Genomic DNA, 23,300 nt, shown 5'->3' on the forward strand with positions numbered 1-23,300 from the left:
AGCACAGAGGCAGATGTTGTATGCCAAAAGAAATGTTTGAGTACCTAAAAATAATGTACTGCAGCTTTCTAAAGTGGAAAAACTCTTGCAGTCTCTTCATGATCTGATACTCTTCCAGAAGACCTGCAATAAAGGGAAGGTGACCTCCAAATGGTTCAGTAGTGATATAGGAAAAGAAGAGCTTTTTATAGTGACAAGATAGCCTGAACAAAAATGGCATAGGCTGCTTTCCTGCTAGCAGTTTTAGCTGCTAGTTTGGTACTGTGCTTTCTCCCAAGCTTGGTATGAGATAGGTAATTCAGACTACTTTCCTGCCATTACGCATTTTCAATATTGCAATAACTCAGCAAGACCTTTTTTCATAGAGCTGTATAGTGTGCAGTGTTGTGTTCTAAGATTTGATGTAAAGGATCATTTCAGCACAGGTATACCAGAGCCCTCCACAGATATATGTGCCACAGCTGATGGGGGTTAGATGATATTCCTTACAGTGACGGCTATCTCCTTAGGATTTTTGAAATTATTTGCTTGCTGGATGGTTATTCTGCAGAGGTGAGATCTGTTGAGTATTGCTTTTCATTTCACGTGCTGTCTGTGAGACAACTAGGCAGAATTTTTAGAATGAAGCATGTGATGATGGGGCGTGTGTTAGCATGCAGTTGTCTTACGTGACCATCATTCATATGTTCTGACTCCTTTTCAACTTGTTACACCTCTGTTTTACTGAGGGGAATTCTATCATGCTGATATGGTTCTCATCTTTCTCTTCCCCCAGTTAAAAAAAAAAAAAAAAAAAAGAAAATGAAGAAAAAAAGTATTTCAGTATTTCCCAAATACTGACTTCAGCTACATTGTCCCAGAACGAGTAGAAGTCTTTCCATCATTACAGGGCTTTCTCAGTCTTTGTCTCTTATACTTTTCTCTGTCAAAGCAGGTAGCTGTGCATACTGCTGATGTGAGTTTCGCCACCCCCAAAAGTGATTTGTTTTTTTACCTCTGGTGTTATGCAGAGAATGTCTCTTTCTATTTGTAAAAGATACTTGATCTTGGTATTTTTTTAAAGACTCTTTCTTACATCTCTGAGTTACCTTATATATGCCAATGACCATGGAAATCTAGTAAAGACCAAATTGTCTTAATTAGGAGAACAGCTGGACATGCTTGCTTGTACTGTTCTTTAGAGTCACAAATGAGAAGTTGTTAAATGCAATCTCATTTCATTCTTCCCTGCTTGGATCACACATGTGCAGTCACCCCAAAATTGCTGTCATGACTGAATTAGCACTGTTTAAATAAATGGCTGCCAAGTATAGCCTGGAAAGAGTTAACAGAAATTGTGTTCCTACTATAAAGTGAGAGTACTGTCTCTGCTGATGAAGGGGATGGAGCCCTTAGGGTACAGACTGGAGGAATAGAAAATGTTGTTGTGTCTGAGGGGTCATAGAAGAAGGTGTCTGTCAAAGTGCTTTTATGTAAGAACAAAATACCTTTCACAGGTATTCTGTACAGACTCTTGTTTCTCATCCTTGGTTTAGATCACAGTTCCCTCATCATAATTTAAAGAAGCAACTTCGTGACCTGTTTGCATACAGATGCTATAAAGTGCAGTTACGAAGTTACCGATTTAACCTTAAATCACCTGCAAACTGGTACTGTTTTACTGAGGTTTGTGCTGTGCTTGCTGGTGCTATTGCTGAGATGGACAACTTCACTTGCACGGTCAAATGGTTTGTGCCAGACACAGGATGCTCTTCCGAGAATCAGAATGAGGTCGCTCTGTAAATTATGCAGGAAACCAGCAGCGCTGGATCTATTATAAACTCTTTGCTGCAGTGTATAGACTGATATCAGTGTGGAAGGGGCAGTAATCTAGAAAGCAAGTATGTGGATCTAGGTGTCTTTTTACAAAAGCTAGCTGCTTATATCTGGGTCATGGTGAACTGATGATGAGGTTATGGGCAGGGGAATCCAATTTTGCTAAGTAGAAGTTCCAAGTATGTTGTTCCTCCCCAGGTGAAGGACTTTGCACTTCCCTTTTGAACTTGATGAGGTTCCTGTCAGCCCATTTCTCTAGCCTGCCAAGGTTCCCCTGAACGGCAGCACGACCCTCTGGCATATTAGCCATTCCTCCCAGTTTTGTGTCATCAGCAAACTTGCTGAGGGTACACTCAGCCTCATCATCCAGATCATTAATGAAGATGTTGAACGGGATTGGACCCATTATTGACTCTTGGGGTACACTGCTAGTTACTGGCCTCCAGCTAGACTTTGCACCACTGATCACAACCTTCTGAGCTTGGCTGTTCAAGCAGGTTCAGTCCACCTCACAGTCTGCTCATCTAGCCTATACTTCATCAGCTTCTCTGTAAGCATGTTACGGGACAAAGTGTCAGAAGCCTCACTGAAGTCCAGGGAGACAATATCCACTGCTCTCCCCTCATCTACTAGGCTGGTCATTTAATCATAGACGTTTATCAAGTTGGTCAAGCATGGTTTCCCCTTGGTGAAGCCATGCTGACTCTTCCTGATGATTTTCTTGTCCTTTGTGTGCTTGGAAGTGGTGCCCAGGATTAGTTGTTTGATCACCTTCCCACAGATGGAGGCTGACCAGCCTGTGGTTCCCCAGGTCTTCCCTACTTGCCATCCCTCTGTTTCTGCCCCAACCTTGGAACTGGAATTAACACTTTGTGATCGTTGATCATAGTAGCCACTCTTGTGGCTTTATTTTAGGGGTTGGGTGGTTTGGGTTGTTTTTTTGGGTTTTTTTGCCTTTGATCTCATTTTGATATGGTTTTGCCAGGTTGATATTCAGATGGATTTTTCCCTATACCAGCTCCCTGCATTGCCACTCTAACACTAATGCAGGGAGCAGAAGAGAAGGTGGGAGTAGGGCACAGCAGAATCGGCAGTTAGGCTGTTGTAGAGCCATGACTTCACTTACTGTGCAAGTTCAATCAGTTTTCCGTGTGGTGGTTAGAGGTCACACACATATTTCTGTACTCTTCACAAGAAAAAGACATCAGATAGTATTTTGGCAAGGTATTTTGTTGGTGGTGTTTTAATTTCAGCTCGGTGTTGCAGTGGTCAGACAGTGGTTATTTCTGAAGTACAGTGTCTTGGCAGTAAGTGAATTTTAAATTATGCCTTAGAACATTGTGTTAGACAATCTTGAAAAAAACAAAGTCATGTCCAAAATGCCCCATCTTGAATATTGTAGAATTGTCACTCTTACTCAGAGCCTGGCAGTTAGGTGTGGAGGTATCCAGTTTGCTGTAGTCAGACTACAGCTTGGCTCCAAAGAACACGAGTGTATTGCCTCCATATTCTGTCACCTTCACAGCCTTCTGATTTAATTAGGAGTTGCCTTCCTAGCTTTTGGAAAGCTGCATGAATTTGTTCCACCCTCTCTCTCTGGCCTTCATTGTATATCTACTTGCTGATGCAGATCTTGGTATCGCTGCTTCTTCCCCACACTTCCAAGTGGCTGGGAATAGTTCTTGTGCAAACTACCACCTTTATGTTTACAATGCCTGCTTTTTTCCCAACTTTCATTCTTTCTTTGTGTCTAAGTCTCACACTTGGTTCAGTTACAGCTTTCTTTCCTCAACTCCTCTGTCCATAATAGTTTCTGAATCATACCCACTTCTGCATTGGATTTTATGCCATTGTTTATGGTAGTGTAAATCATAACTGAATAGTACTTTTACTCTCTTGTCACCCTTTTTCAAAGCAGAAGTCTTTTGTCTTGTCAGTCCAGTTTTTTTGTGGGAAACTGAGTTTTCACAGAGTTCAAAAATGCTTTAATTAAAAGAGAAATTACAGTACAAAATAGGTATATGTAGGGATATATAGTATGTCCTTTATAATGAAAAATGATGCCTCATTATTTAAAAAAAAAACAAACAAAAAAGTTCTTTTATTATTTTTAGCTACTTGGGCTCTCTGTCCACGCGATTATATTTAGCAATACTTCTAAGTCTAAGCAATGTCTTTTAAGACTGTTGTATAAGTAGACATATAAATAATATTTTCTTATTTTCTTTCCAAAATCTCTGCGTATAGTGAATGAAGAGTTAAATCTGGATAAATTATATTCAGGCTTATGAAGCATGATTTTTCAGTATTTTCACTGATGGTTTATATTCAATTTAAGTAAATAATTGCTGATTTATCAATAACGGCCACAGAATGATTTTCCTATTGGAAGTATTCTTGTTTATGGAGTGAAATAGGTGCAGTGTAGTTACAGTAAACACAGTTTTTCATTTAGTATGAGATAATATTGCATTTAAAATTAGCAGACCAGATTATTACAGAATGTTTAATGCATAAATTATAAAAATGCTGGGCATACAGTGTCTATTTAGCATCACCTGCATAAAATACTTCCATGAATTCAAACAGATGTTGTGGGTTTTTTAGTTACAAATCCTGCCTTTTTAAAAATTTTTTTTATTTATTATTCCTGACAAAATGAAATGGAGACAAACAAATTTGTATTTTTCAGCTGTTTTGGGGGGCAAATTACTATTTCCATGACAGAACTGTTAGTCTTACCTCTTGAAATTTTGGTATATGAAATAGGGGTTTTGGTGCCATCAAAGATAACGTGTATATTTAACACTTTATTTTTTTGCCTAACTCCTTTGGTTTTGGATATTGCACCACAGAGATTCATCACTAATAATTTTGTTCATTATTGTTTCAAAAATGGAATTCTGCGTGTTACGGTTATCAGCTTCCTACATTCTCCATCTCATTTTCTGCTGTTGTAAGCTGTAAGTGGCATATGGGGTTCAAGCTGGAGTTCTCATTTCCCAAAACATTGCCAATTAGGATGTTGGCTCTGGGACATGTGAATATGAAACAACTATGAAATGTACTTTTGAACTTTATTGCATATCAGTAAATCTGTATTACTAGCTGTATTTCATGGGTTATAAATCAGTAGCGATACTGAATTTTTCCTGTTTCCTGTGGCTTGAAGCACATTCCAAGTGTTTTCATGTGACGGGTTTCTCACTAGGTCCCATCCATCTTGTAAGAGAGAGTTCTGATTCCAGCATGGCAAGGATTCCTGACAGCTCAGGCTCTCCGTTAGAATCACGTGGGCTTTGAATTTCATTCTCACACCATGTTCAGATGGGGAAGTGAGTAAAGCTGAAGATCTGGAAGACAGTTACCTACATATGGTAGCTTTCCTAACCAAGTATATTAAAATGTAATTTTTATCTTCTGGTTTATGGGACTTCAAAGACTTAAACCACATAGAAAGTGTGTGATGGGCTTACCTCAGAGTCCTGAGATTGAGTTGTCTATCAGAAGCATAAATAATTTGACACAATTCCTGACCTTTGGGCAGAAAAAGCCCAGGGGAATGAGATAGTGTGAAGGTTAGTTTGTCTCTTATCCTTTGTGTGGTGGTTCACCCATTACTGTCGAGGTCATTGTCAGGATAATACAGAAGACCATATGGTTACTACTGTGGGGCTACCTTGTGGGCAAATAGAGGGTCTCATTGTATTCTGGTTCTGCATACACTTTAACCTCTGGGGCCACAATTCATCAAAATAAATAAAACAGTGAAATCCTTGTCTGATTCCACCCCCCCCCCCCACCCCCCCCGCCGCAGTCACAAATGCAGAGAACAGAATCAAATGCACTCACATTTATCGATACGTGTTCAGCAGGCTTTCATTTATGTTTAGTGCTGTGGTTTGTGTAAAAAAAAACCCTCTCTCCTGTGCAGTTGTTTTCATTTTGAGCTTTTCACAGTATGTAATCAGTGTCTTACTGAGAGCAGTACCAGGTTAACTTTTTTTTTTTTTAACAACAGGACCTAGAAGTGAGGCAGTTTGAATGTTTGAATACAAAAACTGCAGTGCTGTACTATTGAGTATGTTTATAGCCAAGCTAGTTATGGCAAAGAAATGAAGCTATAGTAAATAAAAGTAAGCTATAGTAATATTTTTAGCATTACAGCTAATAAGCCCTGTTAAGAGTAGTTCTCTGTACCATATTTAATCTCTGCAGTAACGTATTGATAGTACTGATAATAATTAGTGTAGCATACCTCTTGAAGCACATCATGTTCCACTGTACCATGGTAAGCTAGAAAATGAAAAGTAGGCCTCATATTTACATACAAGATCTTATGGAGGAATTTTGTTAGTAGGATTATAGGTCAGGAGTTTGTGTTCCTGCTAACATCTGTCAGCCTCCCACATAGTAAGTACACAAATATACCTATATAATGAGATTTGAATTTGAGGTCCTTTGTGAGGCTTCTCGAAAATATGACAATACTTTTAGTATTGCATGTATCCTGTTCCCAGGAGACCTTTGACTCTTCGTTGGGCTTGCAGTGACCTATGACCTCGGGCTACAGCAGAGATGCTGTGCAAGGTACAGGTAACATGGTGTGAACAACAGATTTCTTTCAAGGTTTTTTTTGTGTGTGTGTTTTTGAGCTATTTTGTCTAATGAGGTTCTGTTTACCCAAGACTGAAACTGATTGAACCCGAAAGCTGCCCAATGACTATAGGACTATGGTTAACTGGTTTTTTGCCTCCATATAAAACTACTTATTTCCATGACATGCTTAATTTTTTCAGTTCCCAATGTGTACAGTTTCTCAAATAATGAACAGAGTTTTTAGAAAATGATGGATCTCCCGACTTAGTGCTATAGTATAGAACTGTGAAGATTAGCTAATGCTGTTGCTCCTCAAGAGTCTTTGGTTAAAGTCCTGGTTGAGTTACTTCTGTTTATTTATCTCATATTAAATTAGGCATGAGTTCCTCTTTCATCCCTAGCTTGACATATGAAAAGTAATTGTTTAATAATGTTTCAAAGCCTTGAGAAATTAAGAGCAACTTAGCCAGAGGTTGAGAAGATATCTGGACTATCTCCAGAATTCCCAGTCTAATTACTTTCTTCTTGTTGAACTGAAGTGAATTTATCTTTAGAAAATATGAAATGTCAAGCTATGAGTTCCTGTATTAAACATATTTTTCAATCAAAATAACTATGGAAATATGTGCATAGAACTAACTTTTCCTAATTGCATGGTAAGAAAATTAATTTCCATAGAACTACAGTAAAAATATAATAATTATAATTACTCTTTTGACCCAGTAGTTGACAAAAGAATAATAACCTTTTTAGAGGTATTTTTAACGTAGCTTTTTAAGCACAATGATTCTTCTTTGATTTCAACATAGGCTTAATTTTCAAGACCGTATGTGATAGTACAGGTATTACTTTTTAAATCTATTTTTATTTATTGCCATTTTTGCGGTACTTCCCAAGCAAGGGATTGGAGGAAACAATGTTATGCTTTTCAGGTACATCTTGTAACTATTTCTGACTTATCTCCATTAAATGGAAGGTATGATGGCAGAGACAGGATTTCAGATGTTGTTTCCTTTAAGAAAAGAGTGTGTGTGTTGCCTTCTACAGGAAAAAAAAAGACAATCTTAGGAGGAAAAATGTTGGGTTTTGTTGACTTATTATAGGAAGATCATAGTATTAGGTGCTTCACGTACTTTGTTAACAGCAGAGCTGCTGATGGACTTCTGTTAACATGTTGTCACAGGTTCAATTGGTTGATGACGAGCTGATGTAGAGGGGTAGGGGCCATGTTAGTCCTTAGATGAGACCTTTTGTGGACCAGACCAAAAGCCATTCTGTGTGGGTAAGCATGCTGGTTCTGAACACAAGCCTTCCTCAGTGCCTGAATGAAGAGGCTGAAAGATAAAGCTTTTAGCATATAGATAAGTTAAGGGAGGCAGTGTAGGTTGTGGTCATTGCTACAGCTGAAGTATGTGGCAGGGATGTAGGAGGGGTAAGTCTGGACACTGGATGAAGATCTGTGTGAAAGGGAACATCTAGGCAATGGGATGCCGTAGCTGTTTGCATCAGCTGAGTTGAAGCTGAGGCTGAAGAAGTGGCAGTTAATGACTAACATTAGTGTATGCCTGCTTAACATTTTTCTACTGGTAGTCATGACAGTGAACTTTGTAGTTTAAGTAACTATACCTCATAATGCAGTTTTAAATGAAAGTGCGAAATGATGAATGAAAAGAACGACTCTTCAAGTTTTTATTAAGAAATGATGCTGAATTTGGGAGCACGGAGATGTGTGTGTGTGGAACTCTGCTTAGCTGAGGAATATCCAAAAAGAGCATTGCCATGTAAAACCAAAACAACCCAAATGCCTCTAAATGATGGTAATTACACCGAGCAGCCTTTTATGGAGTTGACTGTGAGCTCCATCTGTCATGGAAGTTGTTTGAATTTTCAGATTAAAGTTATGAAGCATTAACTATGTTTCACTCGTGCAAATTAAACTTTCCCATTTGTAGATTAGTTCTCTGTCTAGCTTGTGCCAGGGAGTTGAAGAAGGTTTCAAGGGAATCAAGGTCTTACAGAAGGGAAAGAATCGCAGTACTTGCCTTTCACTGTCTGCTGTGCAGGATTACATCCAGTGGTATGATCTTAAAGGCGGTTGTCACATTGGAGGCCACAGATCCTGAAGCTTTTCTCAGAATCTGTGAAGCTGCTTGTAACGGGCCCCAACTCTTTGGATTTGCCGACCCTCTTGAGTTGGAGGGAAGACTACTACATTCAGCACTAATCTGCTGCACTATTATTTTGGCAACGATGTAGTGGCCGTGCCAACATGAAGTCTGCCAGAAAGCTGGAAATAGGGACACAAATCTTAGAGCATGTCTATAGGGGAAGTCTGTTATGTTTGCATTCTCAGGTGCGTTGTACTCCCCTTCCACTCAACATGGAGTTAATCTGCTTGTGAGAAGTAAAGTTGTCCTGCACATCTGTAGAAGAATTGCTTGCGGGACTCCGTATCACTTCTGGACTGGCTGGTACTGTCTGACTGTTTCTGGAGTGATCCAGCACTTTCTGTGGAATGAATAATGAACTGCCCCTCACCCTGGAAACCTGTGCTGCGTCCTGTCTCTCTACCTCAGCACACTGTCCTTGCCAATTTCTCTTTATTCATGGTCTGTGGAAAACACTGGTTGAAGGCTACGTTGGTCTCAAAGCAGTTGGCATAGAGATGCCTGGTATTTTTTTCTGTTCCGTTTTGCACTTAGAAAACAAACAAATATTGTTTGCATTAAAGAAAAAAGACAGCTGTGTAAAATTTGCTCAGAACTCTGCATCCATCTTTGGTTTAATCATCTAAGAACAAGTCAGATTTTCTGTTGGGAAGTATGTATTTGTGTTACTTGTCCTTGTGCTGTAGTACCGCCAATATATTTATTAGCCCTAAATATTAAACAGCTGGCAGGATTCCATTGTATATAAATAAGACATTTGAGATCTGGAAGAATGCCATTTCTAATACAGCCAGCTGGTGCTTTTTACAGTTACATTCAGCACAACACTACTGAATTTCACTGTACATTCAGTGTTGTGTTAATGACAATAGGAGAACATGGGGTGGTTTGGGATTTCTGTAGGAAATGCCATTGCATAAAAATACATTGTTTTGAAAGACTGACTGTACCACAGAAACGCTATATTATGCACCTGTTTTGTGCATTTTGATGTAAATACTTTTGTGTTTTGCTGGCAAATACAAAGCAACAAACTGCAGAGGCTTTTCAAATGTGAATTTTTAAGTGTTTCTGTGCCACAAATGTTTTTCACTTTCTCTACTATGGTGGTGTTTACCTATTTAAGTAATGGTTTCATGCTTAAAAATTCCTGCTTGCTGCTGCTTCTGAAACCATTTGCTAATGGTTTGGGTTTTTTTTTATGAAGGCGTGATTGACTCTTTGTTAGAGTCCAAATAATAACTAAAATAGTAACAAATATATCTTCCCACCATTAATTTGTTCCTATTCTATGTATTAGAAAATTGAGGCATAAATGTGGACAAGGGCTACCTTCAGATTTACTTAACCAGCAAATAGTTCGGAGAACTGGCTTCTTTCCATTCTTGAATGACTATGCCATGATCATTTCTTTGTAAAGGTTTGCCAACAGTACTTGTCTGGCTACATCCAGAGGTAGTGCTTTAGGTGAAGCAGAGGATAATGCTGGAGGACCTGATGCTTTTTATTCCTGTTATTATTAAATTTTAACAGGAGCTTATTGTTATGAGCCATAGAGCTCAAAGTGTTATATGTAACATGAAGTATGAAATAATCTCTAATTGCGATTACTGAAGACACAATTTTTCACCAGATTGCCACATCCATAGTCTTCAGTGAGTTCCATCTTGGATAAAATTCTGCTTGCTGAAGTACCCATTGCACTAAACAGCTGCTTATTTCCATCTCTGAAACAGCTACACTTAAAGGCTGTATCTTACCTAGTTTGTACAGTGCTCGTGGATGAAAGGTGCTTTTATGTGAGTGGTGGTTCAGTACAGATTTCAACCATGGGGACTGTTGTTTTGAGAACTTCCCAGAAAATCTGCTTAACCTGTGAGATAAATAAGATTGAAACCTGTTTCTCAAGGAGACGTGCAGCCTAGACAAAAATAAAGCTGTAAATGCTTTGCTTGTCCAAGCTCTGAATGGTCATTTGAATGCTGGATTCAGATGTCTTGTTAGAAAGTCAGATGTTTTCCTCATTGTAGTGACCTTTTTACCTCACTGTGATTTAGAGGATTTTGCTTGGAGAAGGGTGAGAATCAGCTGTCCTTACAAGTTTGATGATGAGGTACTCAGCTGTCTAGCAATTAGAGATGAGGAAAAAGATGGCTTTACTTATCTTTCTGCAGTTTGGTTTGATTATTAGTCTAGTATTCCCATGATGAGGTGTGTACTCTTGCTTTCTCAAATATTTTGTGTTTATGTGTGCTTAGTACCTGTAACACAGTTGCACTTACTTTTTTAACCCTATTTATTGTAATATTTATGTCATTTTACTTCCCAGATTAAAGTTCTTTAAAAACTAGGAGGCATTAGTGCATCCAACACTTTTGGTGTTTTTGTTTTGAGTGAGAAAGAGGGTCAAGATTTATGTTAAATTATGTATGTATTTGTTATGCCTTGGTGAAATGAGGTTTATTTACTTTGAAAGATATTCAGATCACTGTGGCAATATATATTGTGCTGTAGGTAGCAGAGGATGATGCATCTGTAGTAGGTAGAGGGAGGAGGTTCCTGTCCTTTCCACCTTCCTCCATGTCTGGTCTTATTTTTCTGACCAGGCTGTGATTCTATGGTCACATCACAGGGGACAGTTTCTCTCCAGTCCCCTGTCAGGTCATGTGCCAGGAACCGCGTGTTCTTGTGGGGAGAATAAGAGTGGACTTGCTTTTCTTTAAAAAAAGGTAAATAATAATTTCCCCTTTTTTCTGAGTTTCACTGTTTTGGCTTTGGTTATAGTGAAAGAAGAAGACATGAAAAAAACAAAACAGGCAAAAGGTTAGATAAGAATTTTCCATTAGATCTGCTTGTTCTGGATTATTTAGGGTAAATTTGGAGCTATGCTTTATATGGCAAGATGCTATATCTGTTCACCAAATTTAGTATCTGGATACTCTTAATGAGTTTCTCATTTCACCTGAACTCTCATCAGACAAGAAATTAAGATTTTATCTTTGTTGTAATTCTGAAACTGTTTTGCCTGGTTATGAAGAAAACCCAACTTTTAGGTTGAGGCTATGAACAAAGTCTCCTGAATACAGTGATATGCTGTCAGGGTTTTGTTTCATCTGCTGCTCCCACAAACGTGAAGCCTTCAGTGGATAACTGAACAGAGAAGGAGAACAGAGTGGTAATACTAGGGGGATGTTAGACTGAATATTGTTGTGTGTAATTTTATACCAATATGTCCTCCTTTCAATCTTTCATTCTAATTTGTTTATTTTCTGTCACAGTAGAGCTTTTTCTTTTAACAGTTAGGACTGGTTGGTGTGAAATCATAGACTAGTAAAACAGCATTAGGAAAAAGTATACCAAAGTCTGTGTCATAGAAGGGTTTATGAGATGGTAGCGATAGTTTCACTGTGTGTCTAACTTAATCGGAAAACTCTTGCAATGCAACTTCCTCTTCTTTCATTTGCAACTTTAAAAAAAAAAAAAACCAAAAAAAACCCCCAAAAAAACCTGGGGGAGACGCAGTACCAGCAGGTCGTTTCATTGGCTTTTGAAAGACAAACAGAAGAAAATTTTCATGGTACTTCCTAAATTTCTTAAACTCCCAAATCAGATCGTTTTCTGTCCTCTGATCTCAGCTGATTCGTATTTATGGGCCTTGCATCAGCACCTTTGGCGATGTTATGAGGAAAGTGTTTTCATATTGATGAGCTGGTCTGAAATGCATTCTTCTATGATACAGTCATTACGGGGTTTTTGTTGATAGCAAGCTTTCAGAGCTCTTGCATCCTGTTACTATTTTATTAAACTTTTATATAGTATGTGGGAAGGTTCCACTTTTCTTTTAGATTTTAATTATTTTATACCTAGTCTCAAGCTTTCCTGAAATGTGTGCTAATTTTGTTGGCTGTTTGATTTCCTCACTACTCCTCAGAATTTTGGCTGTTGTTTATAGAAATCTCTCCTTGAATACATTTTTACTTTCAAGTAATTGAAAAAACACTTCATGTATTGGCTATGAAGTTGAGTAGGATACATTAGAATCATGTTCAACATATGTGAAAGCTTGATTCTCTTACCGATCTGAATTTGGACATATTTAACGTTACAGTAAAAAAGTCAACAGAAGATCTAAATACTAAAACAAACGAGGCATCAAAGATACTCATCTTGACTTAAGTCCTGCAACTTGTTTCCCAAATGTGTGCTTCAGCATGATGGAAATGTTTGAAATATTGAACAGTGTGAGATCAAGAAAGTGTTAGACTGAAATATATATATGTTTAATTATGATATAATTCCCTATTATCATACTGGAAAATTTTTAGGTCAAATTCTCTTATGCAAAGGTTTTTTTTTTAAAAAAAAAACCAATACAAATATTATTTAGATAACTGAAGGAGGTGACCCTTGAATATTAACCAGCTTTCTTGGGCCCCTCTTCCCTCCAGGGCTGTACCTTATGGTACTCTACCAAGCAGATCCCCGAAGAGTCTGAAGTCTGCTCTCCTGAAGTCCAGGGTAGCGAGCTTACTGTGCACCCTCCTCGCTGCCCTAAGGATCTTGAACTCCACCATTTCATGGTCACTGCAGCCAAGGCTGCCCTTGAGCTTCACATTCCCCACCAACCCCTCCTTGTTGGTGAGAACAAGGTCCAGCATAGCACCTCTCCTCGTTGGCTCCTCTATCCCGTGGAAGGAGGTTGTCATCAATGCATTTCAGGAACCTCCTGGATTGCTTATGCCCTGCTGTATTGTCCCTTCAACAGATATTGGAGTGGTTGAAGTCCTCCATGAGGACCAGGGCTTGTGAATGTGAGGCTGCTTCTATCTGTCTATAGAGGGTCTCATCCACTTGGCCTTCCTGGTCGGGTGGCCTGTGGCAGACCCCCACTAGAACGTCACCTGTCCCTGCGCTCCCTTTAATCCTGACCCATAAGCTCTCAGTCAGCTCCTCAGCCATCCCCAGGTAGACCTCCATGCACTCCAGCTGGTCATTGACATAGAGGGCAACACCCTCTATGGGTGTTTTATTTCAAATAAAAAAGATGGGGGTTTATTTCAACATTTCAACTCAGACTATGCTCATGCTCTTATTAAAGTTAACGGCACATGTCCCTTGAGAACAAGATCAAGGGTTCTTAGGCAAGTGTCAGATATACACCAAAAAGTAAATGAAAGTTTTGTATCAGTAAGGATTAATTTCCCACACTTAAGGTAAATAGCAGAGAGCATTGTGTAATGCTGAAGGATGCTTAACTATTACAGCAACAAAAATATGAAACAATTTGTTGTAATATTAACTCGGCGAGGATGTCATTGGAACTGAATTTCTTTGGTTAAGAATGTTTGTTGGTGGCACTTCCATTTTCCAAAATAAGAAAATTAACTTAAGTTTATACACTTGTGGCACAAAGAAATATCATTCTGGAAAAACTGGGGAAAAAATGTCAAATACTTCTTTTTTATGTCAATCTCTTATTTCCAATGGAATGAACATTTCACCAGGAATGTCTACTTTATGCTCATACTCAGGACTTCTACTGAATTGCCAGCTGTAACTTTTTTCCTTTCATTAAAAAATTTCATATAAAAGTACTGAGGAAAAGAATAATTCTAAATGGTATTAGTATAATATAGAGTAATATCACAAATGCCTGCTGATCAGTGATCTCAGTACTTATAGGAATTGAACGTGTATTATGCAGCTTTGGAATATTTCACCATTTTCCAAGTGCTGCATAAAACCCTTATGTGCCTAACTTTAAGCTCATAATAGAACATTTTGGCTATTTTGATTTTTTGCATGCAAATATAGATTTATTTTTTTTTTCCCCCTATTAAACCTCGATAGAAATGCATAGTGTCTACCCTAATCTTAGCAGTTTTAAATACTATGCTTGGTGTGTATGTGAAGCCATTGCCCTCTTTTTAGCATGATCTCTGGAGAAAATAGAAACTACAGACATGTATGCTCTTAAGTGTGTGTATATACAAGGGAAAGGAAGATCCCGCTTAATAGGTTTCAAACTCAGAGGTGAATTTTAACAGTTTCACAGAGGAGCAGATGTCTCCAAAGGCTTAAGTCCCTACAAGCTTTATGAAAATAAGCAATAGGAGGAGAGGAAGAGGGAGAGAGACAGAGGTAGCATTAATGCTCCCAATGAGGAAGACACTTGTTTGTGCTCACCTTTTATTAGACATCAAAGTCCATGTTGGAGACCAGGCATGAGAGACAGATTTGTAGGAAACTAGGCTTCATGAATTCTATTGCTCATGGCATGGCTTGTTTGTCTACCTTTTTTTATTGTAATTACCTGGCAACCAAGGGAGGGGAAAAAAAATAAAATAAATTGTTAGTCAGTTGGTATTCTGTCAGTGAAATGTTGAAAAGTTGCATGCACTGGCTATCTGAAATGTGAGATTCCTATCATAATGATCTTTTTGTTTGGGAAGGGAATTGCTTGAATAAATAGCAGAAGGCAGAAAGTGTGCATACACAGGAATGCATACTTTTTTGTCATTGCTCAGCAAGGCATAATAAAGGTGATTTCTTTTTGCTGGCTGAAAAACTGTACTGAATACTAAGAGCCGGTAGATGAGAGCAGGGTCAGTTTTCAGTATTAGAACAAAAAGTGTTTTTCAGGTAGAATTTGAATGGTTGTTATGTAGAGGCTTATGTGAACACCTCACAGATAATGAAAAGCAACTACCCTGACAAAAAAAAAAGAAATCATTTTTTTAACTTAGTTTAGAAATAAGCAATGATTTGACTGCTCGTCTCAACAAGGGTGGGACATCCTAGCACATGCAGATGTTTTTGTGAGGTTTCAGTCATTTCATTCAGTTACTATTTTTCTTCTGATTTCTCAGCACTGTATTCCCCATCTGTGTTCTAGCGTGCACAGTGGTTATGTAGTTTAAGGTATGTTCCATCTAGCCACTATTAGAATTATTAATTTATGTTAAAGGGCAGTTGGACATTACCTGAAATGATGCTTATACCAAATACATTATCATACCAAATGTCTTAAAGGAAAATAAAATTGTAAATAAACGTTGTTAGACTGTTGCCTGAGATTGTCAGTGGAGTCTCAGGGAGTTAGCTGCCTGAGTTCCCTAGGGGCCTTAAAATATTATCAAACTCCATTTTTAGTAGGTGTTTTATAGTTTAGGAGTTTTATAGCAATGTAACAGTGAAAGATAACATGTAGTTTATTGGAATCATGCAGTTGCGTATGTGTTGGATTGTAAAGCACGAAATAGCCTTCAATTTCTTAATGTAAAATTACGATTTTTGATATGAAGAACAAAAAGCCACAAAAACTGAGGTATGCCACAGGAAGCATGAAAGAATTGAGGACATCGCTCATGTCCTAGATTCCCACATTGAGAGGGAACTTTTTAGTGAGACTGCTCACTAAATGGAAATGGCCTACATTCAGTTCTGTATGTTCCCTTTTGTAAAGAAAATGGAAGAAAAAAACCAAAGCCAGAAGTCCAGCACACTCTGCTAGATATGTTCTGGAAAAGACAATCCTTTCTGTCCTAACTTTGACACTCAGTATGACTGGAGCGTATGAGTTAGACCCTCTCACTGGGGATCTCGGAGATTTTTCTATACCACTGAAAGCACTGTCTTATTTCCTGCCATTAACAGTATCCAAAGAAGTTTTAAAAAATGAGAAGCAAACAAAAGAACACTTTCCAAAAGCCAGATTACACGCTGGGGAGGTAGTGGTGCTATGGCACTTCTCCTGGACATGTTTCAAAAGTGTTGAAGGTGCCTGAAGGCATTAGAGTAATATGATATAAGTCCTGTGTAATAATGAGATTTCAGAAATGGTGGTCACACCTCTGCTCCTTCTCTCTTGACAATAGCAACAAATCCAGCACCCAAAGCCTCATATCACAGCCTCAGATTTCCAGCTCCCCCATCATGCTGTCATAAAATCCCTGACACAATTTTATAAATCTCTTTCGTAGAAAAATTTGGATTTATCATCCCTGTTGGACTGCTTGGAAGATAGTCCTGTCACTTCGTTCTTCCAGTATTTAGAACCCAGCTATTAATTTCCAGTCAGGACTGATAAATATCCATTCGTTCCGTAGCTGCACTGTGCTGAAAGAAAGAAATGCCAGTTGGGACACCTTTGAAGTGTAATGTCCCATGGACCAGAGTTACCCAAGTAATTGCACGTAATTGAGGTGAGAATTAGGTTTGAGTCCCACCAGTGTCTGATTTACATGGTGTAAGTACAGATCTTTCATACAGTCCTTCTGCCAGCATCTCAACAGATTTTCTTTTAAGTTCTCAGCCTAACTCCCACCAACACCCTTCCTCCTCAATATTACAGTGCCAGTTTCTCCCTTCCTGGCTCAGGTAACCTTCTCTAGGTCTCTCCTAACTCCTGGGAGTTAGGAGTGCCTGTGCCCAAATTCTCTCCAGTATTTCTCTACTGTCACTGCTGTGCAGTCCATCTGTCTCTGTGACAGCTTCTCCTTCATCTTTCTGCTTATTCCTCTGATACCTTCTGGTTTATCTTTTCCATCTATCTGGAGGACGAAAATGTAAACTGTTCTTATTTTCTCTTAGCAAAGCCTCAACAAGATGAAATTTTGTATGGAAAAATGCAGTATCCTCAGAAATAAATCTATCTTTTTTTTTGAGTTCCAGGTGGGTTTCCATGGTAACTAAGTTTGGGTGGCCATACTTTCTTGCTGGATGCTTTCTTGCCCCTTGCATTACATTCTTGTTGCTGCAGAAATACTAGTGGTTGCATGGTTACATGATGTACTGTTTAGGAGAGTTGATTCAATAGAAATGAGCCCCCCACCCAATTCTAGTTTTCCGTGGGATGGGAATAGTCCTGGGAAGCTGAAGGTGGGATGAGGGGAAGCTGAGACTGCAGCAGACTGGACTCAATGCATAAGGTGAAAAGAAGCATGTCCCTTTCTGCCATCCGGTTGCCCTACACAGAGTAAATATCTGCATTACATCTGAAGTTTTCTTTCAGTGTGTCTTATATCTCTGTTGCATTATTGTCTTTTTGCATTTCATTGTCTCATTTCCATTTTGGCTGAATTCTTCTTCATGACTTTTCAGTCTCTTCCTCTTTATTATAGCTAACTGCCTTTTGACCTGTTCAAGCCCTAGCTGTCCAGGTTCCTACATACTCAGAATGCCGTTCTTTTCTTTCTGTACCCTAAGATACAAAGACTCATTTTAATTACAACATAGTAATTCTGGACTCTTCTTTTAGGTGATTGCCACCCACCTCCCTGCAGATCAGAATTTTCCTCATGTGTTTAAAATACCTTAGATACTTTTTGTTTCTAATTCTTTTTCTCATCTCTGTGCATCTCTTTTGTTCCCGACAGCCAGGGCACCTTTTCTGTAGCTTTTGTTGGAAGGAATATCTATGTCTTCTATTACAAGGAAGATCTATGTCTTCTATTATAAGGAATATCTCAGGTTTTTTACACTCTGCTTTTCTCTAAGATTAGAAAATAAACTTTATCCCATACTTATTCCTGTTTATATAACTCTTCCTTTACCTTTTAACTTCTACTTCGTTGTTCTGTTATTGCAGCTAGCTGTTTGGGAATATAAGTCAGAATGATGCCTGTACAAAGTGAAACTGCACTGACTACTGTAATGCTGAATAGGCTGTGTGGTGATGCCTCACAGGAGGTTTGCTTCCTATTGCCACTTAGCCTCCTAATAGCCAGCACATTTTCATGACAACAGCTCTCTATAAAGCCAAAGTATACATTCTCAACTACTAAAGATTTGTTTGCTTATTGATTTTTATCCTCTATGTAATGATAATATATTTTTAGTGCTGAAAAGAAATGCTGTGAGAGGCATAGTCTTATTTGCGTACTGTCTGATACTTTGTTCTAACAGCAGTGGAGCTCAAGTGCAGCTTAAGGGGGAGGTGGCTTTACAAGAGCAATATTGGGAAAAGAACAAGAGATGCTAAACCAGCATGACTTTGCATTAAAGAGGATGTGCATAGTCTCCCCTTGGTCTGAAGTGGGCATAAGTTTAGCATTTTGCAGTAGTAAAACAATATGGAACTTTTTGATTAGGTGTGTTCAGAACAGGTTTGGGCTGAGAAGTCCTTCTAAATGATGCCTCGAAAGACCTATATTGTAGGATGCCCCATGAATGTAATATTTAAGGATTTACAGTGAAAGACTGCTTGCTTTCATTTAAGCCCCTGAAATCAACACAGGAGCAATTGACAATAGTGATTAAATAAGAAAACATTCAATATTTTATTAACTAACATGCATTTTATGTTTTTGTCTCCTTAATTCCATCCCTGGAATAAGAATATCTCTCTCTCTTCTCTCTTTTTTAAAGTAATTTTGTAACTTGTAACTTTACAGAGCAAGTTGAACAATGAATGACAAGTACAGAAATAAAAATTAAAACAACTACAAATATAGGTGTTTGAGAAACCTCACTTACTAGAAAAAAATCATGGGTTATGGAAGGGAAATTGTCTTGATGTTCTTGATAATCTGTTTTGAATTAAGTTCACTTGGGGATGGCAATATGATAGCTTACTGGGAAAAGTTGCAATGTAGGAGCAATCAAATGTACTGCTTGTTTTCTAGTTTGATCGTAATAATTATTGAAGTCACAAATCTACTTTAATCTGGTACATGTTCTGATTTGGACACTCTTCCTGTAGTTTCAGTGACTTATTTCACCTTAACTCTTTCTAAAGCAATAGCTGCAATCTCTATAATTTTATAACAGTTAAAGTATTTTGGTCAAGTTAGCACCCAGCATGAGACTGGTACTTCCATTCAGCAATGGTTCAGCATTAAATGCTAGATTTGAAATTTTGTTGCTTATATAAGTGGACTAACATGGCCTACAATTGTTTCCAAGCAATTTGGTCTTCATTGCAAATCAATGAAGTGATAATTGCACATTGTAACTTCTAGGTGAAGAACATAGTAGGGGTGCTACCTTTATCATGCAGTTCATACATCTACATTCAACTGTCTGTGTAACCATGTTGGATAAGAAAGTTCTGAAAAAAAAATTGCAAGGAGTCTTGTTCAGAAAATAACATCTGCTGTGGAGATGTTTTAAATTCTGCAAGTTCCTGGTTTTGTTTCTGTCTGCCACTGGACATGTAAGATATGTTGAACTGATTAGAAATCATATGAAAGAGACAATCAGTAGATCACGTATGAATCTGAGCTGCTTTAAATGTCCATAAAATGATGTTTCATTACATAGTCTTACCTAGTTTCATCCAGTTGTTGTAACTGAATTTTTATTTGTCCAGGTAAGACCTGTAGTTAAATAGGTATATCTAGCTTCATGGGAGGCCATTACAACATCTGAATGGCTTTTTGCAGCAGGACTAGCTTATTGGCTCAGGGGCTGTACTTGTACCAGGACAGCTGTCAGATGAGGGTCCTCCACTCAGTTTTGGGAACTTGGCAGAGGCTGGGAGCCAAGGTCCAGCTGCCTCTTATGCAGGCAAGAGCTCATCCTTGTATGATGGGCTGCCACGTGGCACCCAGCTCTCAAGTGGCCGTGAGGACTGGTGTAGTAACTTTGACTCTGGAACTCCCTGTACCGCTAGCTTGCTTTGGCAGTGTAGCATGTTACGGCTTGCTGCAGCATTTCAGCTGCTGTATATACATCCAAGATTGTGTTTTTAACTCTGTTGAACTAGTCAGGAAGAGATAAAACTTGTGTATAGTCAGATCTGTAAAGTGAACTAAAATAAACTTTGTTTCAATTAAAGGAAGAGTATTTATACTGCTTTTCTCTACTGGTTTAATAACATGATTTAAAATCACATCTTCAGTGGTGCGTGGACAATTTCATTGTGCAGACCAGCTCTTAGTCATACCAAAACTTCCTTAAGTCAGTGGGCTGGGACTGAGAACTCTCAGATGTTACTCTGATGTGGTCACTTTTTTTTTTTTTTTCCTTTTCTTTCTTTTTATGTGTGTGTGTGATGCATGTATTGTAAAACCAAGAAACTGTAAAGACAGTCGACACTTCTGCACCTCAGTTTCTTGGTTGATACAATGGGAAGAGTACTTTCCTCTCCTAATGTTCACTCTGCAGTACATTAAGGTCCTGCAGCAAAAGGTGCTTATGTAAAATGAGTAATTGTTAGACTGAGATCTTACATATAACATTCATGTGACTTGATTTTTGAGGGAAAATGTTTTTCTGGTTCTTCTTTGTCTCCCTTCCCCAAGAGTGGCAGTGATTTCTCACAACATACTTAATTCTGTCTACTTCTCCAGTTTTTGTACCATGCAGCAGCAGCAGCTCTGCTTGAAGCATTACTGCTCCCCAGCTGCGCCGTGTCTGGTTGCATGGGGCAGCATTTGTGTTTTTTGCAGAGGCTGTGTACGTGGGTGACAGCAAAGCAAGGATTTCTGTTGCCTCTGTGCTACCGTATGCTCTATTAATATGCGCTTTATTATCACGATAGGCGTTTACCTCTTTTGTTTGCCTAATTAACTTTGAAGCGTAGACCAGAAGGTGGTAAGGCTCAGGGGTATCTTACCAGTGCATATAAATGCGTGATGGCAGGGTATAGAGAATACAGAGCCAGACTCTTCTCTCTGGTGGCTCGTGAAAGGCCAAGAGGCAATGGATACAATCAGAAATACAGGAAGTTCCATTTAAATGTAAGGACCAACCTTTTTACTCAGAGTACAATCAAACACTGGCACAGGCTGCCCAGAGAGGCTGTGAAGTCTCCATCCTTGGAGATATTCCAAAGCCTGCCTGGACAGGATCCTGAGCAATCTGCTCTGGCTGACCCTGCATGAGCAGAGGGTTGGGCTAGAAGGTCTGGAAGGGTTTCTTTCAACTTCAGTGGTGGTGGGATTCTCTAACAGGCGTTGTTCACTGTAATGAGTTTTAATTCTGGCACTTTGGTGGTGAGGCTCTTTATTTGGTATCTTAAGACTCGGAATATAGAACAGCTGCAGTTTTTGTGTGGATAAAAGCTGAAGAATGATGAACTTAAAAAAAAAAAAAAAAAAAAAAAAAAAATTGGTCCTAGTCATCCATTCAGGGAGAAAGCCAAGAAAGATGCATCTTAAGTCACTTAGATGTGTATGGTAAATGACTAACATTAAATATTTACTTTAAGTACCCCTGTAGTATTTCTTTTTTCCTGTGATTTGGTAAATATTCCTCTCGGGTAAGTGTGACTTCAGAAATCAGGCAGGACTGGTACATGAGTAATTCACAAATAGGAAACCCTTTCCTTCCCTGTCTGGGTCAAGTAAGTTTGTCAGCTGATGACTGATGTAAAAACAGATGACGACTATGTATTCTTCAAAAACCATTTTAGCATCATAGCCTATATAGTCCACAGAAGAATTAAGTAACCAAGATACTTATGGTAAGTTTGCAGTAATTTTTAATAACTCTGGAACTGGGCTAAGGTTGACTGTCCACAGGACATATATCCCAAGCAAAATCAATTGTCATACTTTGAATAAATTTAAAACTGTAACATTTTATTATGACTATATGGAATTTCAGTGGGAGCCATTGGCTTTTGTTTGTAAGATTTTAAATCTTGTTTAATCTTTGAAATACAACTTGATTCTAGCAGTGAAAATGTGGTGTTGTCCTAGCGAACCTCTTCTGTTTGAGGTGAGTGTGGTTGTAGTAAAGACATGTTGGGATCACGACTGAAAGGACAGCACTGCATATAGTTTAAGAAACTAGAGGTTTTTAATAATGCAAAACAGCTGTAGCATTTCTTTCATGCCACCTTGAAATAACTTGGTAAAACCTGACTTCATAATGGTGAATTCTGTGCTTGTTTAAGATGTTTATATGTTTTAATAAGAAAAAAGTAAGTACAAGATTGACCAGACTTTATTGTCTATTTTATAGTGATGTCCAAGCAAAGTGATTTTTGCTTTTTCACAGCTTTTGTCTCTAAATGTGATTTGTATTGGTGTAGTCATTAATTTTATAATATTTCCCTTTTTCTTTTTTCTTTTTTTTTTTTTTTTTTTCCAGTGGGAAGAGATTAGTGGTGTTGATGAGCATTATACTCCAATCAGAACTTACCAAGTGTGCAATGTGATGGATCACAGTCAAAACAATTGGCTGCGAACAAACTGGATTCCACGCAATTCAGCTCAGAAGATATATGTGGAACTCAAGTTTACCTTGAGGGACTGTAATAGTATCCCTCTAGTTCTGGGCACTTGCAAAGAGACCTTCAATCTGTATTACATGGAGTCTGATGATGACCATTTGGTAAAGTTCAGAGAGCATCAGTTTACAAAGATCGACACCATTGCGGCTGATGAGAGCTTCACCCAAATGGATCTTGGGGACCGAATTCTCAAGCTGAATACAGAAGTCCGTGAGGTGGGGCCTATCAGCAGGAAAGGCTTTTACTTGGCTTTTCAAGATGTAGGTGCGTGTGTTGCCTTAGTGTCGGTGCGAGTGTACTTCAAAAAGTGCCCTTTCACTGTCAAGAACCTCGCCATGTTTCCAGATACAGTACCCATGGACTCTCAGTCACTGGTGGAGGTGCGGGGTTCTTGTGTCAATCATTCCAAGGAGGAAGAGCCACCCAAGATGTATTGCAGTACAGAAGGAGAATGGCTAGTGCCCATAGGGAAGTGCTTGTGTAATGCTGGCTATGAAGAAAGAGGCTTTGCGTGCCAAGGTAACAATGCCCTCCAT

General features: G+C 38.6%; 1 protein-coding gene across 3 annotated transcripts in view; it reads left to right on the forward strand.

Moving 5' to 3' along the window:
* EPHA3 (EPH receptor A3) overlaps positions 1-23,300 on the forward strand; it is a 234,614-nt gene that overhangs the window by 54,538 nt on the left and 156,776 nt on the right. For all 3 annotated transcript variants that reach the window (XM_030020257.2, XM_030020258.2, XM_030020259.1), the window contains exon 3: positions 22,623-23,283. In XM_030020257.2, the coding sequence (XP_029876117.1) occupies positions 22,623-23,283 (661 nt within the window). The remainder of the gene's footprint in view (positions 1-22,622; positions 23,284-23,300) is intronic.

This window comes from Aquila chrysaetos, chromosome 7 (assembly GCF_900496995.4).
Source record: "Aquila chrysaetos chrysaetos chromosome 7, bAquChr1.4, whole genome shotgun sequence".
Classification (NCBI taxonomy): Eukaryota; Metazoa; Chordata; class Aves; order Accipitriformes; family Accipitridae; genus Aquila; species Aquila chrysaetos.